The 24,379-nt window shown below is 46.9% G+C and overlaps 2 protein-coding genes across 9 annotated transcripts; one reads left to right on the top strand and one right to left on the bottom strand.

Annotated features, from left to right (window-relative positions):
* Positions 1 to 1,794: 1,794 nt before the first annotated feature.
* kiaa0319l (KIAA0319-like ortholog) lies at positions 1,795 to 15,987 on the bottom strand. 5 transcript variants are annotated; one of them, XM_028036687.1, is made up of 24 exons: positions 15,782 to 15,987; positions 12,861 to 13,024; positions 12,119 to 12,248; positions 11,170 to 11,438; positions 10,488 to 10,550; positions 10,207 to 10,402; positions 9,708 to 9,809; positions 9,529 to 9,626; positions 9,327 to 9,417; positions 8,398 to 8,490; positions 8,186 to 8,318; positions 7,944 to 8,049; positions 7,207 to 7,329; positions 7,006 to 7,129; positions 6,684 to 6,816; positions 6,448 to 6,596; positions 6,217 to 6,368; positions 5,985 to 6,123; positions 5,104 to 5,263; positions 4,886 to 5,028; positions 4,673 to 4,795; positions 4,142 to 4,232; positions 3,976 to 4,067; positions 1,795 to 3,100 (listed from the first exon to the last, which is right to left on the bottom strand). In XM_028036687.1, exons 3-24 carry the CDS (start codon positions 12,240 to 12,242, stop codon positions 2,928 to 2,930), a joined length of 2,877 nt encoding a protein of 958 aa, XP_027892488.1. In that variant the 5' UTR covers positions 12,243 to 12,248; positions 12,861 to 13,024; positions 15,782 to 15,987; the 3' UTR covers positions 1,795 to 2,927. The 5 variants fall into 5 exon arrangements, with proteins under 5 accessions (XP_027892488.1, XP_027892490.1, XP_027892486.1 ...); XM_028036689.1 differs by having other exon boundaries at positions 6,991 to 7,129; positions 12,119 to 12,220; positions 12,838 to 13,024; positions 15,782 to 15,985; XM_028036685.1 differs by having other exon boundaries at positions 6,991 to 7,129; positions 15,782 to 15,985.
* ncdn (neurochondrin) lies at positions 15,930 to 23,666 on the top strand. Of its 4 annotated transcripts, none has more exons than XM_028036692.1 (9): positions 15,930 to 16,027; positions 17,252 to 17,405; positions 17,796 to 17,813; positions 19,468 to 20,407; positions 21,064 to 21,236; positions 21,305 to 21,543; positions 21,628 to 21,843; positions 21,913 to 22,055; positions 22,779 to 23,324. In XM_028036692.1, exons 2-9 carry the CDS (start codon positions 17,259 to 17,261, stop codon positions 23,195 to 23,197), a joined length of 2,295 nt encoding a protein of 764 aa, XP_027892493.1. In that variant the 5' UTR covers positions 15,930 to 16,027; positions 17,252 to 17,258; the 3' UTR covers positions 23,198 to 23,324. The 4 variants fall into 4 exon arrangements, 3 of the variants coding, with proteins under 3 accessions (XP_027892493.1, XP_027892492.1, XP_027892494.1); XR_003597919.1 differs by lacking the exon at positions 15,930 to 16,027 and adding an exon at positions 23,355 to 23,666 and having other exon boundaries at positions 17,007 to 17,405; positions 22,779 to 23,265; XM_028036691.1 differs by lacking the exon at positions 15,930 to 16,027 and adding an exon at positions 17,007 to 17,178.
* The last annotated feature ends 713 nt before the right edge of the window (positions 23,667 to 24,379 follow it).

Below are 24,379 nucleotides of genomic sequence, written 5' to 3'. Positions count from 1 at the left end.
ACGTTTTCAACAGACAGCAGAGAAAAGTCAATACAGAAGCAGCAGAACCAGAACCGCACAAAGAAACGACCCACTAACTCAGATACAACCTGATTGTTATTTAAAAACTGCAAAGAAACAAATAAAACAGTGAGAGCGGAGCTGGTCATTAAATATGACAGATGGGTTTGTAAAACACCTTTTAGTGAAACAGTGGAGACACAGCCAAATATCGTCTGCATACGGTGTGATACCAGAGGTCATTTCAGGAAACAGCAGCAGAAAACCAGGCGAATATCGTGACAGATATGATCTGCCATAAGTCTACATCATTAATGGTCTGCTTTGGGTTTACTTATTAACTCATAATAATCACAATCCAAGCAGCTCTTTATAGAGCGTATCCCAGAGGGGGATAGAAGTCACATCGGTATCTTATAAACAAAAGATTACTTCTGAGTAGGCATGCGTCACTTTAATATTATGAAGTGTTGCTAACTGTTAGCACTTTCACTGAATGAAAAACGATTATTAGCGAGTCAAACAAAGTCGGGGAATCCTTGTTGACGCGCCAGCTGATCCAAAACGCCAATCCAGGATGCAGTTAAGATGGTTTTATTTTGTCATGTTGTCAATATCCCAGAACAGTGTCCAAAAGAGCATTAAAACCGGATCCGTAGGTTTAAACAGTGATCAAGGACAAAAAAACATACTAGCATAAGGCGGTCAGCAAAAAGTAAACCTCCCCCATCACCACTCACTAAAGTCACCTGGTCCGCAACAGGTGATCTACAATCAGTAATAACACCACGTGATCCCGCCCCTCACCTATCCACAACAACGATGTTCAACCAAAAATGTATCAGACAAACATTTAGTTTATGTCAAAGTGAGACCTCTTATTTCTACACAATCTTTGGGCTACCTTGAGGTCAAGTGTAAGCAGTAGATATTTTTATTAGTACTTCGCATTTGTTTCATGTTTTACGTCGACTAAAAATCTTTTTCTTTTGTTCATTTAAGGATTTTCACCAAACTTGATATTTTGGTCATCATTTATAAATACTAAATCAGATCTCATGAACAGTTACTCGGTCCTTAATTATTTTTCACTCGAGTAATTCTTTGGATAACTTCTTTTACTCACCTGGATAAAAATGCATTGAAGTCGCGCTACTCTTGCTTCAGTACAACCACCGGCGGATCCCCGACTATTCCTGGGTTTTTCTGTGAAACATGACTCCTAATTACTGGTGGAAAAAAAATCGCCTATTCAATCATTCTTTTAGTTTTTTTGGACAACACGCCTATAACAGTCAAAAGAAAATGTCGCTCGGGAAGCTGAAACACAAAAGCCAAATACTAGCCGACACGCTATTGGCTGGCGTTAGAAAAACCATCCAATCCAGGAGAGCCATTTATTTTCGTTGGCTGTGATTGGCTGAACCCGTAAGCGTGGAGTGAAGAGCCCTGCTAAGACGGTTCCCACTGTGTATTAACACATAACGCCATATTTGGCGTTTTAACTATTAAAATACGCAGTTATCAGCATTTTTAGAGGAAATCTCAACTTCCTCTCAAATTTATGGGTATTTGTGGCCCATAACCTCCATGTATGTCGCTGTTTTATGTTGTTCACACTGGTGCTGCGATTTATTGCTCCGCCATTTTCAGGTCTCCTCCAGAGAACCATCAGAACTTCAGCTCCTGTCTATTGCTAACTATCAGAACCCGTTTAAACCAGCGACTGAAGAACAAACGCAGCAATAGAAAGATCTACAAAGAAAAATCACAGTCCATTTTTTTTTTACAATAAACTTTTAAAACATTTTATTTAGATTTACAGATGATCCAGTTTCATTAGGTTTGACCACAGATAGACGGGAGGACGATCCCTCATTAAACATTAGAAAAGCAACCAGTGCCTCCCTGTTCTGGCTTCACAGTGAACTCTGCAGAGCTGAGGTCCTACAGGTAACAGGAGACATGCTGAAGCAGCTGGAAAACTAAAGGACAGATGGATGAGAAGAAGCAACACGGTGTTGCTCTGCGTTTCTCCCCCCAGCCAGGAAACAACCAGGCTGCTTCATGGTGGTTCTGGTTGAGCAGATTAGAGGAAACCTTCTCATCAATCTCCTGCTTCACATCTGAATCTAGAATAATTTCCTCTTTTGACTTTTAGAAAAGCAACATTCAGTTTTCACATCTTTTCTCAAAACTATTCCTTTTCCTCAGCTTTAGAAGTTATGAGCTTTTCAGGACAAAGTAGAATCAAGCAAAATAAATAAGAAAACATTCAATTAAAAGCTCATCATCCAGATAAAAATCAGGGTTCTGGTGATGGCCTGTCTAAGCAGGAAGACTACAGATTAAAATCCCACCCTGTTTCCACTTTAACAGGAAAATAAAAGCTTTTATTGAAATAAAACCAAAGCTAAAATGAAGCACACAGTCAGAGAAGCTTTCAGTTTTTCTCCCATGTGAGCTTCCTGTCTGCAGCGACCAGCTTTGATTCCAACTCAACGGCCAATTTCTCCCTTTTCAAAGCAACACCAGAGACAGAACGGGGTCAAAGTTCATCATCAGCATCTCAGCAGAGGGGCTCAGTCAGCGCCTTAACAGGCTGCTCTCCAGTGTGTGACAGGATTTCAGAATAAAAGCCCACTCTGACTGTCCAGTGGGTCAACAAGACAGAAAACAAGCAGACATGCAGCAGAACCTCCGGCCCGGTCCAATCCGGCCCGTCAATCCTCATGCGGGGATCTGGATGGGCTTTGGGTCGGTAGCTCTGGTTTGGTGGCAGTGTTTGGTTGCGAGGTGAACGCTCCCAGCCGCCAGCCGGCGCGTCGCTGAAGCAGGAAGTGATGCGTCCATCAGTAAATGTCGTCTCACAGTGAGTACCCAGCGGCCCAGAACTCATTAGAACCCGGTTCTGGCTAGACCCGGCGCTATAGAAGCTCCTCGCGGGGCTTCTTGGCCCTCGGGGGCCCCTGGCCGTTGTTCAGAGAGCCGTTCTGGGGCCGCAGCAGGTGGCCGCGCTCCTGGCCCTCGTCGCTGTCTAGGTCCGAGTCCGAGTGCATGAGGGCCGAAGAGGCGGGGCCGGGGGCCGGCTTCAGGCGCGCTGCGGAGGGGCACAGGGGTCAGAGTCAGATCATGCATTCTGTAGGACTGCAGCTAACGATTAATATAGCAAACGATTATTCTATTGATTAATCAGATAAAAAATTTCTGCAGGCTGCTTTTTATGACCGAGTGTTAGGGCCTGGCTTAGAAAAAAAATAATGAGAATAAAATCATAACATTACCAGAATAAAGTCATCATATTAGAATAAATTATCATTTAAACTCCAACACAAAACATAAAAATGAGGAATGTTGAACATCTTGTGAAGTTCTACTTTGTTTTTGGTTTTACAGATTAAGAAATTTTTTTTTTTCTTTTTTACCCCTCCAGGGTCTTTTGTGGCTCTAGTGTCCCTTATATGTCAGCAGGCTGACAGGAAACGGGGAAGGAGAGGCAGGAAGACATGCGGCAAATGTCGTCGGGTCCGGGAGTCGAACCCGTGACGGCCGCGTCGAGGACTCAAGGCCTCCAAATATGGGTCGCGCTAACCGCTACGCCACCACGGCACGCCCCAGATTAAGAAATATTTAATCTTTTAGTACATCAGCATCAGATTATGAGCAGCAGGAATTTGAAACAACTGAGAAACAATTTATTTATTATGAAGAAATAATCACAGACTGATTTCTCACTCTCATTAAAGTAACTCATCCGGTTATTTTGCAACTTTATTCTGTTAATATTATGACTTCATTCTCGTAATTTAAATAAAAATCTTAGTCTGGCCCTAATGCTCATATATTTTACACAATTTTAGAAATACATAAACGCAAATAAACAAATAAATAAATAAATTTTTTAAGGAAGAGTCAATAACAACATTCCTTCAGTGATCGATTGTGTGTGTGTGTGTGTGTGTGTGCTGGTCCTACTGGTTCTGGGCGGCTGCAGCGCCATCACTTCCTGCTCTTCACCTTCCAGGATTTTATATCGACTTTTACTGCGGCGAACTTTATTCCTTCGTCTTCAGGAGACAAAACATCATCATCATCATCATCATCATCTGGCGGCCAATCAGCAACCAGGATCTGAACTCACCTGTTGCAGCAACACACCATCGACCAGATCAGCGTTGCCACGGCAACCACAATCAGGAAGGACGCTATGGTCACGTACAGAACGCTCCAATCTGGAAAGAAAACACGTTACAGTTTAAAGAGAGGATCCTCCTCCTCCTCCTCCTCCTCTTCTTCCTCCTCCTCCTCTACCTCCTTCTCTTCCTCGTCCTCCTCCTCCTCTACCTCCTCCTCTACCTCCTCTACCTCCTCCTTCTCTTCCTCCTCCTCCTCTTCCTCTTCTACCTCCTCCTCTTCCTCTTCTACCTCCTCCTCTTCCTCTTCTACCTCCTCCTCCTCCTCCTCCTCCACCTCCTCCTCCTCCTCCTCTTCTTCCTCCTCCTCCTCTACCTCCTTCTCTTCCTCGTCCTCCTCCTCCTCTACCTCCTCCTCTACCTCCTCTACCTCCTCCTTCTCTTCCTCCTCCTCCTCTTCCTCTTCTACCTCCTCCTCTTCCTCTTCTACCTCCTCCTCTTCCTCTTCTACCTCCTCCTCCTCCTCCTCCTCCTCCTACCACAGTTGCTCTCTGCGTCTCCCAGCTGGGCTCTCAGGAAGTTCTCCATCCAGAACGGCCGGCAGACGCACTTCCTGGTGAACGAGTCGCACTCTCCGTGTCCGGAGCAGTTCAGCTGGCACACTGAGGAAGAGGAGGGAGGTGAGGAGGAGTCTCAGCATCAGACCGGCCTTGCAGCTCCCCCTGCTGGTTCCCGTCGGCGCTGCGACTCACCGACCGTGTCTACGTCCTGAGCCTTGAAGATCAGGAAGTCGTTCTTCTGTTTGCGCAATTTGCTGCGCAGGTTGAGCGTGACGCTGCGTCCGGACAGCGGGGGGCGCCCCGGACCGCCCGACACCAGGAACACCAGCCGGGTGCTGAGGAAGAGGAGGACGGCTCAGCTTCATCACAGACAAACGGCCAGAGGCCAACGGGAAGGGGGCGTGGCCAACCTGTGCTCGCCGAAGGCGCCGATCTCCCTGACGATGATGTCACTGTCCAGGACGCCAAGCAGGACGCCGACCTGACGCAGCAGCAGGTCCCGCTGCCGCTGGGACACCTGGGATACGGAGACCTCCAGGACCAGCTCCACCAGGTCCCGCTGCCACGGGTCTGACAGGGGTCAGGCAGGGGTCAAGGAGAGGTCAGGAGAAGGTCACCGGAGGGAATCGGGTCAGTGGGTCGTCAGGTAGGTCTGACTTTAATTGATTTATTGATTAATTGAAGATTTCATTTTTGGGAAATCTGGATTTTCTCCTTGTGTTTCCGAACTTCATAGTGATGTCACCGCGCCATGGCGGCCATATTGTTTTACAGCTTCCATGTATATGGATTTTATTTCAGGTCGTCTACGATGGAATATTAAAGCCAGGCTGGAATATTTTATTTTTAAATTATGAGAAAAAAAATCTGAATTTTATGAAAATGACATGAAATATAATAAAAAGTTAAAATCAGAATCAGAATTCCTTTCAATGAAGAAAGTTGAGCATCTTGTGAAGTTTTATTTTTTATCCGTTTTCCAGATAAGGAAATTCTTCATCTTTCAACAAATTAGTTTGAAAGTTTGAATCATACAAATATTTACATGAACTGAGCTGCTCACAGCATTTTTAACTTTTCTTAAAGCTTTTCTCATAGTTTTAGATATTTTTTAAAATTGCATATTTATTCTGCTAATATTTCTTTACTTTATTCTCTTTATTAAACTGCAGCGCCGCCTCAGAGCACGGACGATTAAAATAAAAATATTTACTGTAACTGGATCTGGTGTTTTATTTGGAATCCATAAAGCCCCGCCCTGGTTCTGATTGGTTCTTGTCGGGTCTCCTACCGGGTCGGACCTCCACGGTTCCCCGGTCTGAGCTGCTCTGTCCTTTGCTGTCGGTCACCTGCAGCGTGAAGCTGTACTTCCCCTCCACCAGGTTCCCCAGGAACAGCACCGCCTGGTGGTCGGAGTTGTTCAGGACGTCCTGGAAGACAAAACCACCAGCATGAGGAACCGGAACCAGAACCAGAACCAGAACCTGAACCTGGACCCGGCAAGGTGGTGCAGGACATCTTACCCCCGCAGCTGGGCTGCTGTCGTCTCGGCTCCACAGGAAGCTCAGGCCGCCTTTATCGTCGGAGGAGCGCGACCCGTCCAGGGCGGCGGTTCTGACCGGCAGGGAGACGGGCGGGGTGGACAGAACCCGGGCCACAGGAGGCTGGTCCTTTTCTGGGGCAATGACAGGGACAGACACTCACTACAGGCCTCCTGATTGGCTCTGAGACCCGGTCCAGAACGGCCCACTGACCTTCTCTGACGATGACCTTCACCGTGTCGCTGCTCTCCAGCTTCCTGTCGTCCGTCACTGTCAGCGTGAAATGATACTCCCCGACCTCCAGGCCCATTACCGTGGCAACAGCTTTGTCTGCGTTGTTGATCTTCACGCCGTCCGGACCGCTGGAGAAACAGAAAGCATCCAGAAAGGGGTCCATTTTTAAATCAGGCCAAGTCCAGTGCACCTCCAGAACCAGACCCAGAACCGACCTGGTCTTGGTCCAGAGGTAGGAGGCGATCTTCTGGTCATCTTTGCTCTCTGTGCCATCCAGCGTGGTTTCATCCACCGGCAGTGTCAGCTCCTTCTCCGGCCCAGCGTCCGCCACCGGAGGCTGGTTGTTCTCTGCAGCAGAACCAGCAGAACCATTAGAACCCAGCAGAACCACCAGAACCAGCTTAAGATGTCTCATTTTTCTTTTGTTTGACCAAATCGTTAGGAACTGAAGAGTGTGAATACTTTCTGCTGTGTTTATTGGCAGACCGACCAACAGGAAGGTTCTGGATCCATGAAACATACTGAGGCGGTTCTGACCTGGTTGCACGATGACGGTGACCTTAGACGTGTCCTGCTGTCCTGCCGAGTCCGTCACCGTCAGCTGGAAGGTGTAGTCTCCCTCCTGCATGGCCGACAGCTGCAGGATGGGGGTCCGGACGCCCTGGAAACCACGAGACACGGTGAGGCCGGCGCATCCGGACCGACCGGGACCGACCCGGCGGCGCTGCAGAACCTCACCTGCATCTCCACCACCTTGTCCTTGCTCTCTGGGCTCAGCGACCATTCGTAGCCCAGGTTGTCATGGTCGTCCGTGCTCTGGTTGCCGTACAGCGTGATGGAGTTCCTCGGCAGCTGGATGGCCTGGAAAGAGACGCACAGCCCGTTGGGATTGGTACCGCCTGCAGCCGGTTCTACAGCCCGGTTCTACGGTGCACTGTTGGGGCCAAAATTAACACTGCTGTTCACCCAGTAGAGGTTGCTGCCTTGTTCCAGAAGGTTTTATCCAGAGCTAACTACTGATCTGATTAGTGATGGACCAACTTAGAGTCGCTTTGAATTACAGTAAACAAAAATACAATCCATCTGGAGCATGGTGTCTACTGGTACTTTATGCTAAACATTTATCTTGATCATTTTTTCTACATCAGCCTAGATATGCTAGTTGTTAGCCTATCCAATGCTAATGCTAACTGAACTGATGGTAACACCAGCATATCTAATGCTAATGCTAGCCTATCCATTATAATGGACAGCAGAGGAAGTAGGATGACCAGCCTAACCATGCTAGTCATTAGCCTCTCCAAAGCTAATGCTAGCTAATACTGTCCTGCTCAGTCAGTGATGCCGGCCAGCGCCAGAGCAGAAGTAGCCTCCTGGGAACAAAGAAGTACTCGATGCTGGGTGGAGAATAGTCTAAGTTTTGGCACTGTTGGTGCGCCGCACAGTCCAGAACCAACAGGAAGGAGGTTTCTGACCTGGTTTGGGCCGGCGTTGGCTACAGGCTTGTAGTCCTTGGCTTTGTTGACAGACAGGCTGGCCTGGGTCGAGTCCGTGGCGCCGTCCGAGTCCGTGACGGTCAGACTGGAGGAAGAGGAAAACTCATTCACAATTTTTTACTCAGAGAAAAAAGTTCTGGCTGGCAGCTTTAACCTCTCTGGACCCGGTCTGTGTTTGGACCAGAACCTCAGCAGAACCGGCCGGGTTCCTCCACCCCCACCTGAACGTGTAGTTCCCAGGAACCAGGTTGGTGAGGGTGAGGATGGGCGTGTCGGCAGAGACCTTCTCCTCCCTCAGGGGACCTTTGACCTCCTCCCAGTGCCAGGTCACGACCTTGTCGTCGTCGGTGCTCTCTGCGCAGAGGAAGAGGAGGAAAGTTTGGGTCAGAGCCATGGCGGCTGGCGGCGTTTCTGTCGAGTGAAAACCACTCACGGCTGCCGTCGATCACCGTGGAGCTGGTCGGCAGGGAGATCTCCTGGTACTTGGGGGAAACCATGGCAACCGGGGGTTTGTTTACGCGCGGCTCTACCGGGTGGAAAATGAGGCATTAAGTGGATCACTGAGCAGAACCAGAACCAGTCAAACACATCATGGGATGTTCATTCATGCGACCTCATCTGCTCATTTATCAACTGTTTGTGATTTTGTTCGGCCCAAGACCAAATAAAAAAACGTAATAATTTGGGTAACAACTGATGACCCAAAAAATGGAAATGATCAGTTTTTCTTTTAATAAGGCAGGTGTAGTTCTGTTTGTGTTAATGATGCACATTTCATAAACATTTACTTTATTGATGAGCAGGTAAGATAACATTTTTTATGAAAAAGTATCTTGCATTTTCAATTAATAAATATAAATTGTCATATAAAAGTATGTATCTTTCTTTTTTCAAACAGCTGCTCCTCTCTAACTTATTTTACCGACCAGCTCTGTCCACCACTATGAAAGTTTTTTCTGGGTCTTTGCTGATCGGTTCTGCAGTTCGGGTCGGACCTCCAGAACCTTCAAGGTTTCTGACTCAGTTTCCAGGATCCAGACATTTATCCATCGCTCCTCGTTTCTTCAGTTGGTGGAATCGGTCGTTGATAAAAAGTATTCAGGGTTTAAAATCGGCTCCAGGTGAGTTCAGGTGAGGCTCCGTGAACAGCTAACCTGGAAATGAATCTGGGCCTGAACAGAACCTGAACAGAACTTGAACAGAACCTAAACATAACCTGAACACAACAGGTTCTGTTGTGTTCAGAACCTGTTGAACACAACAGAACCTGTGAACAGGTTCACAACAGGTTCTGTTGTGAAAATGAACAGAACCTGAACACAAACTGAACAGAACCTAAACAGAACCTGCCTCCCGTCTCACCTGGTCTAACGGTGACGTTGACGTAGCCCCGCCCACGAGCGCCGTCCCCATCCATCACCGTCACCTCGAACTCGTACAGGCCCACTGTTAGCTGGAGGGTGGGAGAGAAGGTCAGACAGGACCAGAACCAGAACCAGGACTTGAACCAGGTTCAGAACCAGAACCAGGACCTGAACCAGGTTCAGAACCAGAACCTGGGCACCTTGCTGAGCTTCAGTGTTTGTCCCTTCTGGCCCTCCATCTCTCCGGTGTAATTTCTGGGATGCGTCTTCAGCCGCCAGTCGAAGGCGTAGCTGCTTCCTGAAGAGAACCAGACATGGAGCATCGTGGAGGGAAGCTCCGCCCCTCTCCACGATGCCCCGCCTCCAGGTGAGACCTTACCTGGTTGGGGGGTCGGGACCACGTAGGCGTTGAGCTCCACCTCGTTCCGCGGCAGTGTCACCTCCACGCTCTGTCCGGCCGAAACCACCAACTCCCTGACTGCTGGAGGAGAGCAGGACCAGTGAGCTGCGCGGTGCGTTCGCTGACCCTCAGGAAACGCGCATGAAATTACTATTTTATTCTCTTGAAATTCCCAAAAGTTAAATGTATTTAATGATGGATTAATGGCTGCATGTTCGGTTAGCTCCATGAATCTGTGAGATGGAGGAGTTTGTTCTGACTGCAGCTGATTGTTTCTGGTTTCCAGATATTTGCTCGGCTCACAGGAACTGATAACTCGGTTCTTCCTGTTTGCAGAGCCTCGGAGCGCCGCGCCACATTCCAGCTGTCGACACTAAAACGGCTCCGGATCTGGGAAAACTACAGCTGACCTTGGGCGGGCGGGGGCAAAGTCCACGCTCCCACCTGCAGGTCATGTGACGCCTCTGCTGCCTCTCACCTGCTGGGGGCGGAGCCACAGCCGTGTCGGAGGACGTGGTGGGATCGACGGTGGCGTTCTGCGGCGGTGGAACGGGAACGCCGTCTGAGCTGCCATTGGCCGGCAGGTTGAGGTTCTGCTGGGCCGTCGGCAGCAGACTGGAGCTGCTGGGAGCTGTGGGAGCTGTGGGAGAAGTGGGAGCGGCGTGCAGTGTCTCCTGCACACACAGATTCATGAACGAAACGGATCAGAACCAGAACAGAACCGGAATCTGCTGCTGGAGCGCCGTTCTATGGCGTTACCATGGTGACGAGGTCGCGTCTTCGTGCATGTCGAGGATTCCTGCGCCTCATCCTGACCGAACCCTGCAGGAGGAAACAAATGGGTCAGGAAAGGAAAAAGTTTTGGGAAATCTGGATGTTTTTGGGTTTCAGTGACATCATCGCGCCCAGGGCGGCCATCTTGACAATTATGTTCTCTTATTTACACTTTGAATTCAGGTGGAATATTAGAGCCAGTTCACGATTTTTAAGTTTCATTACAAGAAAAAAGTCACAACTGTACATGAAGAAAATAGTATAACAAAAAAGTCATTATGAGAAAAAAATAAGTTTTTATGACTTTTGAACATCTGGTGAAATGAAGAGTTAAATGTAACGCCGGGATAAAAATAGGAAAAAGTTGTAATGTTTGGTGAATAAAGTAAATTTTATAATAACGGCGACACAAAAATGACACAAAAATTAAAGTGAAGTTATATTTTCATGTCGGTTTAATTAATTACTTTTGCCACATCGGCATCAAATTTGAAACGATTGAATCTTTTTTGGAAGAAAGAATCACAAACTGATATCGGATGCTTAGAACTCTAGAAGCTTTTTCCTCATTAAAACTTTTTTTTCTGGTACATTTGCTAATATTATGACTTTATTCTTATAATGAAACTAATTTCCTCCCAGCCCTCAGCGATAAAACGAGCGCCACCTTGGCCAGCAGCTGCAGCAGCCCCAGCGACTCTTGGTGAGGCTGCGGCAGGGCGGAGATGCCGCAGCCGTCCGTCCTGGAGCAGCCCAGCAGCACGCAGCGCCCCCCAACGCTCCACACGGCGCCGCAGCCGGGCCGCAGGCAGCACGTCTCAAAGCAGGTGGCGCCGCCTTGGCCGGACGCCAGCGGGAACCAGCCCAGGCTCAGGGTGCTGCTCCAGTGGATCCCCAGGACGCCGCCGGAGACCCGGCACAGAGCGGCCGCCTGGCCTGGAGGAGGAGGAGGCAAAGGGTCAAAGGTCATCCCACACGCAGCAGAAGAGTCCAGACGGAGAATCTAAAGGATTCTGAAAATAACGCAGTAATGAAAGCAGTCAGTGAACGCATCACGTTCCAAACCCAACACATCTGACTCCATGTCCAGACAGAACCGGGTCAGAACTGAATCAGAACCAGGTCAGAACTGTCTGTTTTATTTTGTTTATAAATTTTTCGTGTTTTAAATAAAATTATTGGAAAAACAAAGAGGCTGTGACGAGAGGAAACAGAACTGCTGTGTCTTCACCCACTTCAAAATAAGAGCATGAACAAAAACGTTGATAATCCAAACTTGTTCAAATTTACCAAACAGCCAATTAAATTAGTGCTTTAGAATTTATCTGGGAACTTTAATAATGGTTAAGATAAACATTAGCAAAGAAGCTAAAGTGCTCATATGCTAATTAGCTGTTAGCGTGTTAGCGGATGTTTGGCCATTACAGGTTTTAGTTCAGCTTAATCAGAAACCTTCGGTTCCGTCTCCTGGTGGGACAGGTGCACTGAGGACGGCCCAACTGAACCCGGACGGCACCTTTGACTGCTGTTGCCATGGCAACGTGATGGGGTCAGAGCTGAAGGCAACGCCACACAAAGCCCTGCGGTTCATCTGTCCGCCATGTTGGCTGGCTTACCTGTGGGCGGAGCCAGGAGCCACAGGCGGGCCAGCAGCAGCAGGTGAGGCCAGCGCCAGGTGAGCAGGCCGCCGGACATTTTCCACCTGGTACCAGAACCTGCAGGAGCAACGGAGACAAACATCCAGAACTGGACCGGAACCAGAACCGGTCCAAAACAACAGATCACATTTCATCTAAATTATTCAAAAAAATTAAAGGGATGAAATAAAATATTATAAAAATATTTTTACAAAAAATAAATAATAAAAAAGCTAAAGATCAAATAAGGTTAAATTTTGTATTTAATCTTTGCTGAAGAAACAAAAAAAGTCCTAATATTAGAATAAAGACAAAAATACTAGAAGAAAATGAGAAAACAGTGAATTAAGTGACAGACGACAAATAAATAAATATTCAAAAGGTTTACAAACTGACTTCAAATATTTCAAATAATAATTAAAAGATTAAATGTTTCCTCATTCACTGGATTCTCACATTTAAATGATTTTTTTATAATAAAGAAAAATAACATAAGAAACATTTAGTAAATAAATATAATGAAGAAATATATTAATTACAAAATACAATTAAATAGATAAACTATAAATTACAGCACAATAAATTATGCATAAAAAGTACAATTTAATTTTTAAAAGTTACATTTTAATAAATTTACAAATAAAACAAAACATGATAAAATAGATAAAAGGTGAAATAAATATTTATCTTGTAAATGTTTCCTGGATAATTAGCTGCTCACCTGGTCCTGGTTCTGGTTCTGGTCCCGGGACGGAAGAGAAGAAGATGAGGAAGAGGAGTTAGGTTGGCAGTGAGCTGCAGTGAGGCGACGGGTGAAGACGGGTCGACACCAGAACCCTGACTGTCAGATCCAACATGGCCGCCTCGGGAGGCTCCGGCGCCGCGCTACGGAGCGAAACATCGGATCAGCGGAGAACCAGAACCACCTGGTTCTGACTGCAGGTCCAAACCGTTTCGGGCCCTTCAGGGCCACCATAGGGTTGCAGTCATAGCAACGGTAAGGTGAGCTGTAGAGAACTGCAGAACCAAACCCACGGGTTCTGATCCTGGCATCGCCATGGCAACGGGTAGCAATAACGTCACAGTCACACGGTCCTCTAAACCCGAGGGCTCAGACAGATGAGAAGAAAAATATAACATTTTATTTGACATTTTTCATCATGATTTCTTTTTTGTTAGATAGAAGAAAAGTTGAAATAAATTCAGATTTTCTGATTGGCTGCCAGTCAGATTCAGAAACACCAGATTAGCTCTGCTGCAAAACACTCATAAAATGACATTTGATTCATATTTTAATCAAATTTTAAATATGTAATATTTACTAGAGTATCTAGTTTATTTACTTTGGATCAACATTATTATTATTATTATCTTTTTCTTCTTTTGCTCTTTCCTTTGGTTTGTTATTTTGTTTGTATTTCCTTTTAATTCCTGTAAATTTCTTTGTGTTGCCCTGTTGATGAAAATGTGCTACAGAAATAAAATGACCTTTACAATATTACATTTTCTTACAATCAAGAGGAGATTGTGTTGGAAATTGTTTGTTAATAAAGTCATAATGTATTATCTGATGATGGACTAAAATCAGATGGAATTAGGTTATTATTTATGCTGAATTAATGTCATAATTATTGAATGGCTTTATATATTATTATTTATTATATTTATATATTTTAGTTTATATTTATGTTTAGATTTCTTTACATATTTTGTAATTCCTGTGGGTTTGCAAAGAGGTCAGAGGTCAAAGCTGTTGGAGTCATAGCATTGAAACGTTTGAGAATCCCTGAGCTAACCTCCAACCGGATCAAACTGGGTCAGAACCACGACCCGAACACAGCAGCAGAGCTACAACAAAACCAGGCCTAGTCAAAGTCCAGAGCTCAGCCAGGGGCAGGACCTCTGCCAGTGTTTACTCTTCTTCTTCAGTGAATATCCTGCGGGAGCGTGACGGTGAGGTTATCTGGACCAGAACAGCAGAACTCAGACTGGGCCTAACGCTAACCCTCCTGCAGCCGGTTCTGTTTCCGGTCCGGTGATCCAGGCCCGACCCGCCCACACGTTTCTGTCTCAGTTCTGATATTTGTTTCCTGCTGCAGTTCTGCTGGCAGCTTTTCACACATGCTTCTAGTTTCTGCACTTCCTCCTCTGCAGATTCTGCTTCTGCCAGAGATCCTTAATGAGTCAGCTTTAAACCACAGCTTTTGTCCTAATTAAAGTCAGAGAAAAGCTGAACACAGAGGTTCTGCAGGAAGAATCCCTGAATGTGTTTGGAGCAGAAGCAGAACCGGTCCAGGAAGGCAGAGGCAGACTGGAGGCGGTTTGGTGACATTCCTTCGTTCTGGATAAAATAAAAAATGAAGCGGGAAAGTTTCTGAGGAAATCTAACATGGGTCTGCCAAAGTCTGAACCGAATCAGAGGTTCTGAGGTTTAGTTTGGTTCTGTAGGCCTCAAGTTTCAGCTTCAAAGCCGAAACAGCCACAAACAACATGAGAGTTGTTTTGATTCCATGTCAGGAGAATGTCCAGAATTAGCTAAAATGCTGTTGGTTAGCATGCAGGCTATCACTAGCTGCTTTATCAAAATGAATTCTATCATTAGCATGGTGGCTATAATTAGCATGTTGACCTTCAGTGAAAATAGCTAAAATTCTACGGTTAGCTAAAATGCCGTCAGTATCATCCTGACAAACTCCAACATACTCAGGATGCTAACTCCCATTTTGATATCAAATGAGCCTAAATGTTAATTTTTGCTCATATACTAACATAAACATGCTACCTCTAGCATGTTGATCTGCAATAATAGTACATCTAGTATACAAACAGTAAAGCATTTACTTAACATTAAGTAAAATGCTAATGTTAGCTTTAAATGCTACCATTAGTATGTGGGCTACCTCTAGCATGTTTTACTTAATGCAATTAGAATGCAGACATTAGTAAATAAGAATCAATTCATGTTAACAGTTTAGCAAACCTTTCCAACAGCAAGATGTAAGATAAAACACTGAAGATTAGCATGTTGACTATTATTGACTAGTATGTTACGTTTAGCTCAAAATGAACTACAACACTGATGTTAGCTTGACTGCTACCATTAGTATGTGGGTAATACTAACATTGACTTTCTGCATTTGGTAAACAAACATTAGTTAATGAGCTAAAAGGAACTGAAATGCTGCCGATTAATATGTGGCTATTATAGCATGTTGGCTAACATTTACAAAACAATGGAAAGTCAATGTCAACAGTGGAAAAATACAGTAATGAAGAATCAATAAGAGGATAGCCCTGAGGGGCCCAGCACTGAGCCCTGAGGGGCCCCAGCACTGAGCCCTGAGGGGCCCCAGCACTGAGCCCAGAGGCCTGACAGAACCCGGCCGGACCTCTGAGTCCGGACCAGATGGTGGGTCTGCATTCAGCTCGAACCGGCCCAAGACGGGAATAAACTGGAGGAAATTCCGTCATGTGGAGGGATCATTCACCGTGGATCTGACATGAGTGTAAACATCAGTCCGCGGTCACAGCGGGACGGCCGCAGCCGCCGGAGGAGCGTGGGCAGGCCGCCGTGGGGTGGGTCGGGTCTGCTGCAGCAGGTTGGCGCTGACAGCCCGGTACCGCAGGTTCGGTGAGGCTTACCTGTCTAATCCGGGATCAGCCGCGCTGAGGCACCTTCAGGCTAACAGCTGCGGTCACCTCTCCAGGAACCGGGGCTGGATCCGGAGCTCGGTCCCGGTCCGGGGGTTCTGCCAGCGGTGAGGCCGCCTCCCAAGGTTCGGTAGCGGAGATGTGCCGCTAGTTCTGGCCCTCTGTACTGTAAAGTGGGTCAGAGCGGATCTGTACAGCTGATGAGTGACGGATCACCGATGTAAAACACAACTTCCGGTAGAGGGATTTTCAACTTAAAAGTCTGAAAGGAATCAAATGAATGGAACAGTTCGAGTTCCCTTCAATACTTTCCTCGGGATAGACTCGTTACAGGTTCGGTTCTGTTATATAAGCAAACTGTGGGTTTAAATCTTCATTTACCAGAATATAACGAACTTTAATCAGACTTCCGCTTTGCGTCACCTGGCGGCAGCTTGGCGCTACTACACCAACTCGGCTGTATTCTGTTCTGATTGGCTGTTTTCTTAAAAGGTGAATGATGACGTGCTTGAAAGTTAAAGTATGGAAAACCATTTTGATCAATACTTTTAAAAGTCCTTGAGACCAATTCATAACATGCAGTTGATTATTTATTTAGCTTTCGCTTTAATCAGTCCGTCACAGATACCAGAGCGAACCCTGGACCCACCTCACACAGTCAGACATGGCAGTGTTGTTTAGAAAGATAATGTTTTTAGAGAGAAGGCCTGCCAACACTATGCGGAAAGGTCCCTGGGCAGGATTCAAACCTACAACCCTGACAGCTAATTCTCCCAACAGCCTTTATGTTATTGAGTTGAATAACATGTTGCCTGGTAAAACCGGACGATCGGGTGGATCCAGTTATATAACTTTCTACTGACTGATTCTCTAATCAGAAACCATTTAACTCCTCAGATTATGGACAGTAAATAAGGCTGAATAGGAGTCACAGGTTGCATCTCTTACCGTCAGCCGGCAGATCACCTAGGAAGAAATGAGGACAAGGTGGTGTGGGAGGAGATTACTTCTGGAACACCGCACTCCCCTGTGGGAGCGGGTTATTGAAGTTGATGACGTCATCAATCGCTATAGATGTATTTAAAAAAGAAAAAAAAAAAGGTATTATTAAAAATATAAACACCGGAAACCCAAACCACTGCCTGGAATACAACGCTTCAACGTTTCTGTCTCCGGCTGACGCGCCGGCTGTTAAACGATGCACACCCAGTCAATGCCTCGTTTTCCGGCGCGGCTTAAAATGGCGCCCTTGCTACGCAACAAACCCTGATCTGATTGGTTCCCCGCGACTGTTTGAGGGTTTTTATTGGTTTCTGGTAGTTTATTTTGATACGGGAGGATTTAGAAGCTGCTGTGCTGCGTCTGGGAACAGCTGACACATCACTAAGGTGGTTTTAGAGTCTCCCTCCTGTCGGGTTTCACATTTTCAGCTGACTTTAAACTGCTGTTGCTGGTTGCCAGGGTTACCATGGGTGACCAAGCGGCGGAGGAAGAGGAGCAGGGAGCAGCAGGAGGAAGGTGCCTCAGTGAAGCTCAGACCCAAGTGTTGGACAGGTGTCTGCACGCGCTCAGGCACGCGAAGAATGACAGCCAGACGTTAGCGGCTCTGATGCTGGTGAGTCTCAGCCTGCCGAGGTTATTTTTTAATTTTTTATTTATTTTATTAAACACTTTGAACAATTGTACAAGATCACGTGGCATGTACATACATGAAGAAGTCAAGTCTGACAGGCTTGAGGCACACATATAATTATAAGACAACAATTTTAAAAAAAGTAAAATGAAAATAAATAAAATTCGTCAGACATCAAACAGAGGGAAAGCAGAACGACAAAAACAAACAGGAAAAGAAAAAGAGGCTTTAGTTCTCACATAAATTCAGGTCGTTATAGAGCTGTATTTATTCCTGCTGGTTTTTCATCAGTTTTAAGGTTCTGAAGTGATTTTTGTCCATTAAAAGGTTTTTAAAAGCTGAAAAGTCAGGATTTCTATTTCCCATTTACAGCAGTGGATGAAGAATCTGGTGAGGATCAGCAGGTTGTGAAGAATGAGGTTCTTCTGTCTCTGTGGGTTTTTCCAAATATTAGATCCTCTGTTTTTAAGGGATGATGGAGGAAAGTTTGGATGAGATCCAGTCCTGAAAGTTCCTCCAAAATGTTCCAGTTTGCACACAATAGAAAAAGAGACGATCTGTTGTTTCAGTCGTTGTCACAAAAGGTCCAGCTGTTGGTATCAAAGTTGAATCTTTGTCTTAATAATTCCCTGGATGGAAAAAAGTTATTGAGAATTTTAAAATGAACTTCTTTAGCTTTAGGACTTAGAGGAGATTTAAGGTCAGCGGTTCTCCACTTATTAACCTCTGAATCAGAAAACTAATTTAAAATGGAGTTTTTATTTCGTCGGACAGGAAATATAATAATTTTTTTCCTCCCCTCCAGGGGGTCTTTTGTGGCTCTAGTGTCCCTGATATGAAAGTAGTCTGACAGGAGAGGGAGGAAGACATGCGGCAAACATTGCCGGGTCCGGGACTCAAAGCCTCCAAACATGGGTCGTTCTGTCCCCTACGCCACCGCAGCACACCCAGGAAATATAACATTAGTTAGATGCTGACGCCTCCGTTTGTTAGAATTACTTTTGCCCAGAAGGTTACATCCAAACAGTTGAAGTAACTGAAGATTAGCTGATTGAATGTTTATATTTTGAACCAGATATTTGACTGCAGAGGGGTCAGAGTTCATTACTGTGTTAAACTGAGTATGTGAGCAATCTAGATTATACAATAAGCAAAATTTGTCATAAGTCAACCAATCTCCAGTGTCATTAAGAAAATGTCTTCTGGACCAAATACCTTTTTCCATCCAGTGATCCAAACACAGAGACTGATTCCTGTGTAACACAGATCTGTTGTTCCAGGTGGAGTTTGGTGAGGAGTGAAGCTGTTCGTGTTCAGAAGTTTCCAAAACAACAAAACCTGCTTGTAAAGGCAGATAACTTAACAGGAAGTCTGTCGACACCAAAGTCACATCTAAGAACAAAATCTATGCATCTAATTTTTTTTAAACAAACCTTTGGGGAGACAAAACCAGATACTATTTCTATTCATTAATAAAATATGTAAACCAATTTACCTTTAAGACCGCATTTAAACACTCAAAGTCAATAACTTGTAAACCTCCATCTTTAAAGTCTTTAACCAGATTTGTTTCTTTAAGTAGTGGACACGATTTCTCCACATGAAATTTGGAGGTTAATCCAGCCGGCTGTAAAGATTAGCTTCGTGCATACATGGTGTATTACGGTAATACAACAATAGCCGGTAGTGGAGTCCCTGCAGCCAATCAGCTGCCTTATAGACAGGAAACACTCACAGGTAATCATCCAGAGAATGCTCCTTCAAACTGTAGTTTTGTTTCATTTGTATTTATTGCTCCGTTGTTTGGTCCGATACATCACGAAGCAAGTATTTAAAAATTAAAACTGGTCCAAATGGCTTGAAAATGTGGCATTAGGATGAATGTGGCTAAAATTCATGATCAGCTTTTTATAAATAATGTTATTGATAACATTATTACAGTGAAACCTCCATCTATGTTTTAACAAAAGCTGATAACCCTGCTAACTGGACCTGGTTCTGACCCGGTTCTGATTCGTCTCTGACCCGGTTCTGTCTCCCTCAGATAACGCGGCTGTGCCCTGCCAGCCAGCTGGACCCGGCCACCATGCGGCGGGTGTTTGAGGCGGTGGGCCCGGCCCTCCCGGCCCGGCTGCTGGTCACGGCCCTGCGGGACGCCGGGGGGGCGGGACTTCCTCCCCAGGAGCTGCTGTCTCTGGGTTCCGCCCTGCTGGCCGCCCTCAGCACCGACCCCAACATGGCTGCCCGGCCCCAGCTGCTCGCCACCGTGCCGCTGCTGCTGGGCCTGCTGGCCGACGGGCCGGGGTCGCAGCAGCAGAACCGGGCCGAGACGGGTCCGGAGGCCCGGCCCGGAGGGAGCGGGGGCGAGGGGGATGAGAGCAGGAGGTCAGAGGTCAAGTCTCTGGACGAAGCCGTGGTGGCGGACTGCTTCCAGGTTCTGACGGCCGTGTTAGGGCTCCTCCGGGGCCCGGAGCGACTCCTGGCCCGTGGCGCGGTGCCGGCCCTGTGCCGGGCCGCGGGTCAGAACCGCTGCCACCAGAGGGCGCTGTCGCTGCTGGGCTGCCTGCTGTCCAGAACCAGAGAGGAAGCCTGGCGCAAACACCCGGCAGAACTCCTCTCTCTGCTGCTCAGGCTCTGCTCGGAGTTCTGCCGGGCCTCGGACCCGACCCGGCTCCAGATGTGCGCCCAGCTGGTGCGGTTCCTGCCGCCGCCAGAGGCGGCGCTGCAGAGCGCGGAGCTGAGAGAGGCGGTGGGCAGAGTGTGGGCGGCGCTGAGACCCACGCTGCAGGCCAAGCTGACGCCCAAACAGATCGGGCCGGTTCTGGTTCTAAGTGCCTGCTTATTGGACCTGTATGGCTGGGAGTCGGTGGGTCCGGCCCGGTTCTGCTGCCTGCTGGTGAACCGGGCCTGCGTGGAGGTCCGGATGGGTCTGGAAGAACCGCCTGGGAACGATCCGAGTCCAGAGCTGCAGAACACACTAACAGGTAGAGTCCGGTTCTACCGGGTCGCCGGGTCCGACTTCCCTCTTGTCCAGAACCAGAACTCAGTGTAAAGGCCGTTGAGTTCTGGTTCAACAGAAAATAAATACAATAAATAGAGAAATAAATAAATATACTTCTTTAATAAAGAGCCGACTGCGTTAGTTTTATTTTTTAGACGTTGATCTAATCAGTTTCTAAAACGATGAGTGAGTCACTTCCTGCATGTTTGTGTTTTAGTGGATAAATTTGCATGAACATATCAGATGTTGCCTGAATTATAGAGCAGTTCATCTAGAAAAGACGCGTTTCAAAAATTACAGTCTGTCTAAAAAAAGTCTGAAGAAATAATTTGGGAAAAAAAGTTTCAAATTTGTTTGAAGATAAAATTTGTTTGAAAAAAAGGCAGAACATAAAAAAATCTAAAAATAACAGTTAAAAGGATCATTTGGAAAGAATTGGATAAAAAAAATAAAATGTAAAAAGATTATTTCAAAAATATGAAAAATATCTTTAAAAGATAAACTCCATAAATGTAGGTTCATGTATTGCAAAAACATTTTGAATTACTTGCCATAATATTGGGACTAATTTCTCTCCGTAGGTTCTGGTCCCTGAGCTGACTGCAGCGTCATCATTTCTTCTTCTTCTTCTCCCCGCAGGATGCTACCGCATCATGGAGGCGGCCATGGAGCAGGCCTGCACTGCCGGCGCCGCTGGCGCCACGGCGCCGCCTCACTGCTCCGCTCTGAGCGCGCTCAGTCTGCAGCAGAGCCGGCAGGTTCTGGAGGTTCTGCAGGAGGCGTTCTCCGCCGTCATCTTCTACCTGCAGCAGGTGGGCACCTGGACCTGTCTCCTCCTGCGGGGGGCGCTGCAGAGCGTAACGTGTCTCCTCTCCTTCAGGTGGAGTCCGACCGCTTCTCCGACCCGTTTGTGCTGGCGACGTTCCGGGCGCTCTGCGCCTGGCTGGCCGAGGAGACTTCCTGTCTGAAGGAGGAAGTGACCGCTCTGCTGCCCTTCCTGATTGGCTACGCCCGGCGCCACCTGCAGGAGGGAGCCGCCAAGCCGAGCCTCTCTGATTGGACGGCCCGGCTGTCCTTCAGTGAGGGGGGCGGGGCTTGGACGGGCACCGGGGCTCTCAGGTAAACCCAGAACCGGCTGCAGGAGCCGGTTCCACTGTGGCACAGGCCACGCCCCCTCTGATGGAGGCTCCACCCCCTCTGCAGGTACCTGCTACCCGCCCTGTGCCACCTGTCGGCGGAGGACGCCCCCAGGAAGGTGCTGCTCAGCGTGGACGCCCCGGCGCTGTTGGTGGACTTCCTGATCCGGACCTGGACCGACCTGAGGGGGCGGAGCCTGACGGCGCTTCCCAGAGACCCCAGCATGGAGACGGCGTGCTCCGCCCTCCTGAACGTGATGGTGACGGAGCCGGACAGCGTCAGGTAGCTGCTGGTTCTGGTTCTGGTTCCTGGTGTTTGGTTCTGGTTCTGAGCCCATCTGTCCGTTTCCAGGAACGATCCGTGTTTCAGAACCCTGGAGGTCCACCTGAGTGAAGCACTTCCTGTTCTGATGAATAAGCCCCGCCTCCTGGTCCTAGCAGCCAATTACTGCACTCTGGGGCTGATGATTGGCCGGCTAAAGGCTCCAACTGGAGGTCAGAGTTCATTTCCAATCTTCTAGTTAATCAGTAGTGAGCACAGCTAATCTTTCATTTAGCATATTTAGCTTCCCCAAGTTAAATTTTCCTTGTAAGATTTGTTTTGTAAACTTTCAAGTAAATAAAGTTCAACATCTGTGTTGAAGTTTTTGTTATTGACTATTAAGACTTTTTCAAGTTGTTTATTTATAATTGTTTATATTCACGCTCTTATTTTGAATTAAGTGAATCCAGTTCCATTTCCTCTCCTCTTGTTTTTTTTCCCAAATCATTTTTTCCAAACATGAACAAAATAAAAACAGAGCAAGCTGTGATATGAATAAACATCTGCTGCTGTTAATGTCTAGAGTTTGTTGGTGCTGCAGGATTTTAATCTGTAAAAATCTGATTTAATTTGAATTGAATTTGTTGGTGTTAGCTTCCACTATATGTTCTGTAGATATAGCGCTTTAGCATTAGCTTCAGCTAAATGCCATGCTGGTATAGCGTTAGCAGAACTAATGTTTATGATTAGCGCTTTGTGGTTAGCGTAGCTAACTTTTAATCAAACCAGTGATTGTTTTAAATCAGTTTCAGCACTAATAGAAAGTTGTTTGACCACTTTTTGAAGCTGATGGTTGGACCGGGCCTGAAGCGGATCAGAACCTCCTGCTGCGTTGAACTATTTGTCTGTCCGTCCTGCTAACTCTGCTAACTCTGCTAACTCTCCCTTGTCTCCAGGTCCGGTGGATTCGGGCCAGAGACGTTTCTTCTCTGTAACCCTGCGGTTCCTGCGCGGCGCCCTGCGTCCCGGTTCCGGTTCTGGTCCGGTTCAGGTGAGCTCAGACTGGGAAGAGAGCTGGGACGAGGCGGCGGAGCTGTGGCGTCTGTCCCTGCAGGCGCTGGGCGGCTGCGTCCGGGCTCAGCCGTGGCTCTCTGGGCTGATCCGGGACGAAGGCTGGCTGCGGCACACCGTGGGCGTCCTGACGCAGAGCGGCGCCGCGCCAGAGCGCCACAGCCAGGAGGCGCTGGAGGAGGCGCTGTGCGCCGTGGCGGAGCGCTGCCCGGACTGCCGGCGGGAGGTCCGGGAGGCCACGAGGAGCGGCGGGGCTCTGGGCCGCATGAAGAGGCTGAAGGCGGCGGTGGGACTTAAAGATTAAAGGAGGTTCTGCTGAACTGCCTGGTGTGCTCTTTACCTGGCTCTGGACCGGCTCCTGGTTCTGATCAGGTTCTGGATCATGTTCTAGTTCTTTCTTTTGTTTAATAAAAATCTATTTTATTACTGAAGTTTCCCGTTTCCTTCCTCTGATCCTGCAGTTCTCTCTGCCGCCACCAGGTGGCGCACTGACTCCAGCCATCAGTTTCTGCAGACCAACAGAATTTTCCCGTTTTCCGGATGTTTTCTGAGTTCTGGAGAGGTTCTGACCCGTCTCTGATGATATAAAAACGGGAACCAGAACCTCCTTTTTAAAATAATTTATTCTGTAACTAAAAGCATAAAACCAATCAGGAGATCACGAGTCTTCAATGATCCGGCTGGGATCAGAACCGGAACATTCTGATGGGTTTGGACCGAATTACACTCTAGATGCTGATAGTTATGTTCTTCTTAAAAACATGTATTTAAATTATAGCCTGATATAAAATCTGTAATTTTCTTTTTCTTTTTTTTTGTTTAATATAAACAGATTTTTTTGGTTCCGGTCCAGCGATGTGATTCTGACTTCCTGGTTTTAATGTTTTGCTGCTTCGCGCTCCTGCTTTCTTCATCAAGTGATGATGAAGGAGCCGGTTCGGCTCTTTCTCCAGCCGAACCGGTCCTGGTGCAGAGCAGTTTGAAAAGAGAAAATATAGAAGCTCTCAGACGAACCAGACCCAGCAGTTCTGGACCAGACCGAACCTTTGGACCGGTCAGAAATGGGTCCAGACTCGAATCATTTCCTGGCCGAACTTTTCTGCTCCAGTTTCACCAGCAGCATGAAACCTGCAGCTGCTTCAGGATCCATCCCGTCCAGGACCGGAACCTCCGGAGAATTTACTAAATTACACAATGAAAATTATTAAAATTAAAATTATTTAGTCCGGTTTCAGAAGAAAATTGGATTCACTTGTTAAATTTTGATCTTGTTTTTCGTTCTCGGGTTCAAGTTTAAACCTTTGGACGTTTATTGATGGATCCATCTGTTCCTTTAACCTCATTATTACTGAATTTGCTTTAAGACTTCTGGATCAGAACAAAATTCTGGTTTTCTTAATGTTTGATGTTCTTTCTGGAACATGGAGAATCCTCAGAGGTTCTACTGGACCTTCAGAACCGGTTCTGGTGTAAAGCTGTGGGATGG

This window comes from Xiphophorus couchianus, chromosome 13 (assembly GCF_001444195.1).
Source record: "Xiphophorus couchianus chromosome 13, X_couchianus-1.0, whole genome shotgun sequence".
NCBI classification, from domain to species: domain Eukaryota; kingdom Metazoa; phylum Chordata; class Actinopteri; order Cyprinodontiformes; family Poeciliidae; genus Xiphophorus; species Xiphophorus couchianus.
Note: the sequence above shows the minus strand (reverse complement) of the source record. Positions and strands in the feature narration are given on the sequence as shown.

What these genes read in the sequence shown, in the direction of transcription:
- ncdn (XM_028036692.1), top strand. Translation starts at nt 17,259, where the DNA reads ATGGGTGACCAAGCGGCGGAGGAAGAGGAGCAGGGAGCAGCAGGAGGA. An exon ending in TCATCTTCTACCTGCAGCAG is followed by an intron (nt 21,237 to 21,304) that starts GTGGGCACCTGG and finishes CCTCTCCTTCAG; the next exon opens with GTGGAGTCCGACCGCTTCTC. An exon ending in ACGGGCACCGGGGCTCTCAG is followed by an intron (nt 21,544 to 21,627) that starts GTAAACCCAGAA and finishes CCCCCTCTGCAG; the next exon opens with GTACCTGCTACCCGCCCTGT.
- kiaa0319l (XM_028036685.1), bottom strand. Translation starts at nt 12,242, where the DNA reads ATGTTTGTCTCCGTTGCTCCTGCAGGTTCTGGTACCAGGTGGAAAATG. An exon ending in TGTGGCTCCGCCCCCAGCAG is followed by an intron (nt 9,810 to 10,206) that starts GTGAGAGGCAGC and finishes GCTCTCCTCCAG; the next exon opens with CAGTCAGGGAGTTGGTGGTT. An exon ending in ACAAGGTGGTGGAGATGCAG is followed by an intron (nt 7,130 to 7,206) that starts GTGAGGTTCTGC and finishes CGTGGTTTCCAG; the next exon opens with GGCGTCCGGACCCCCATCCT.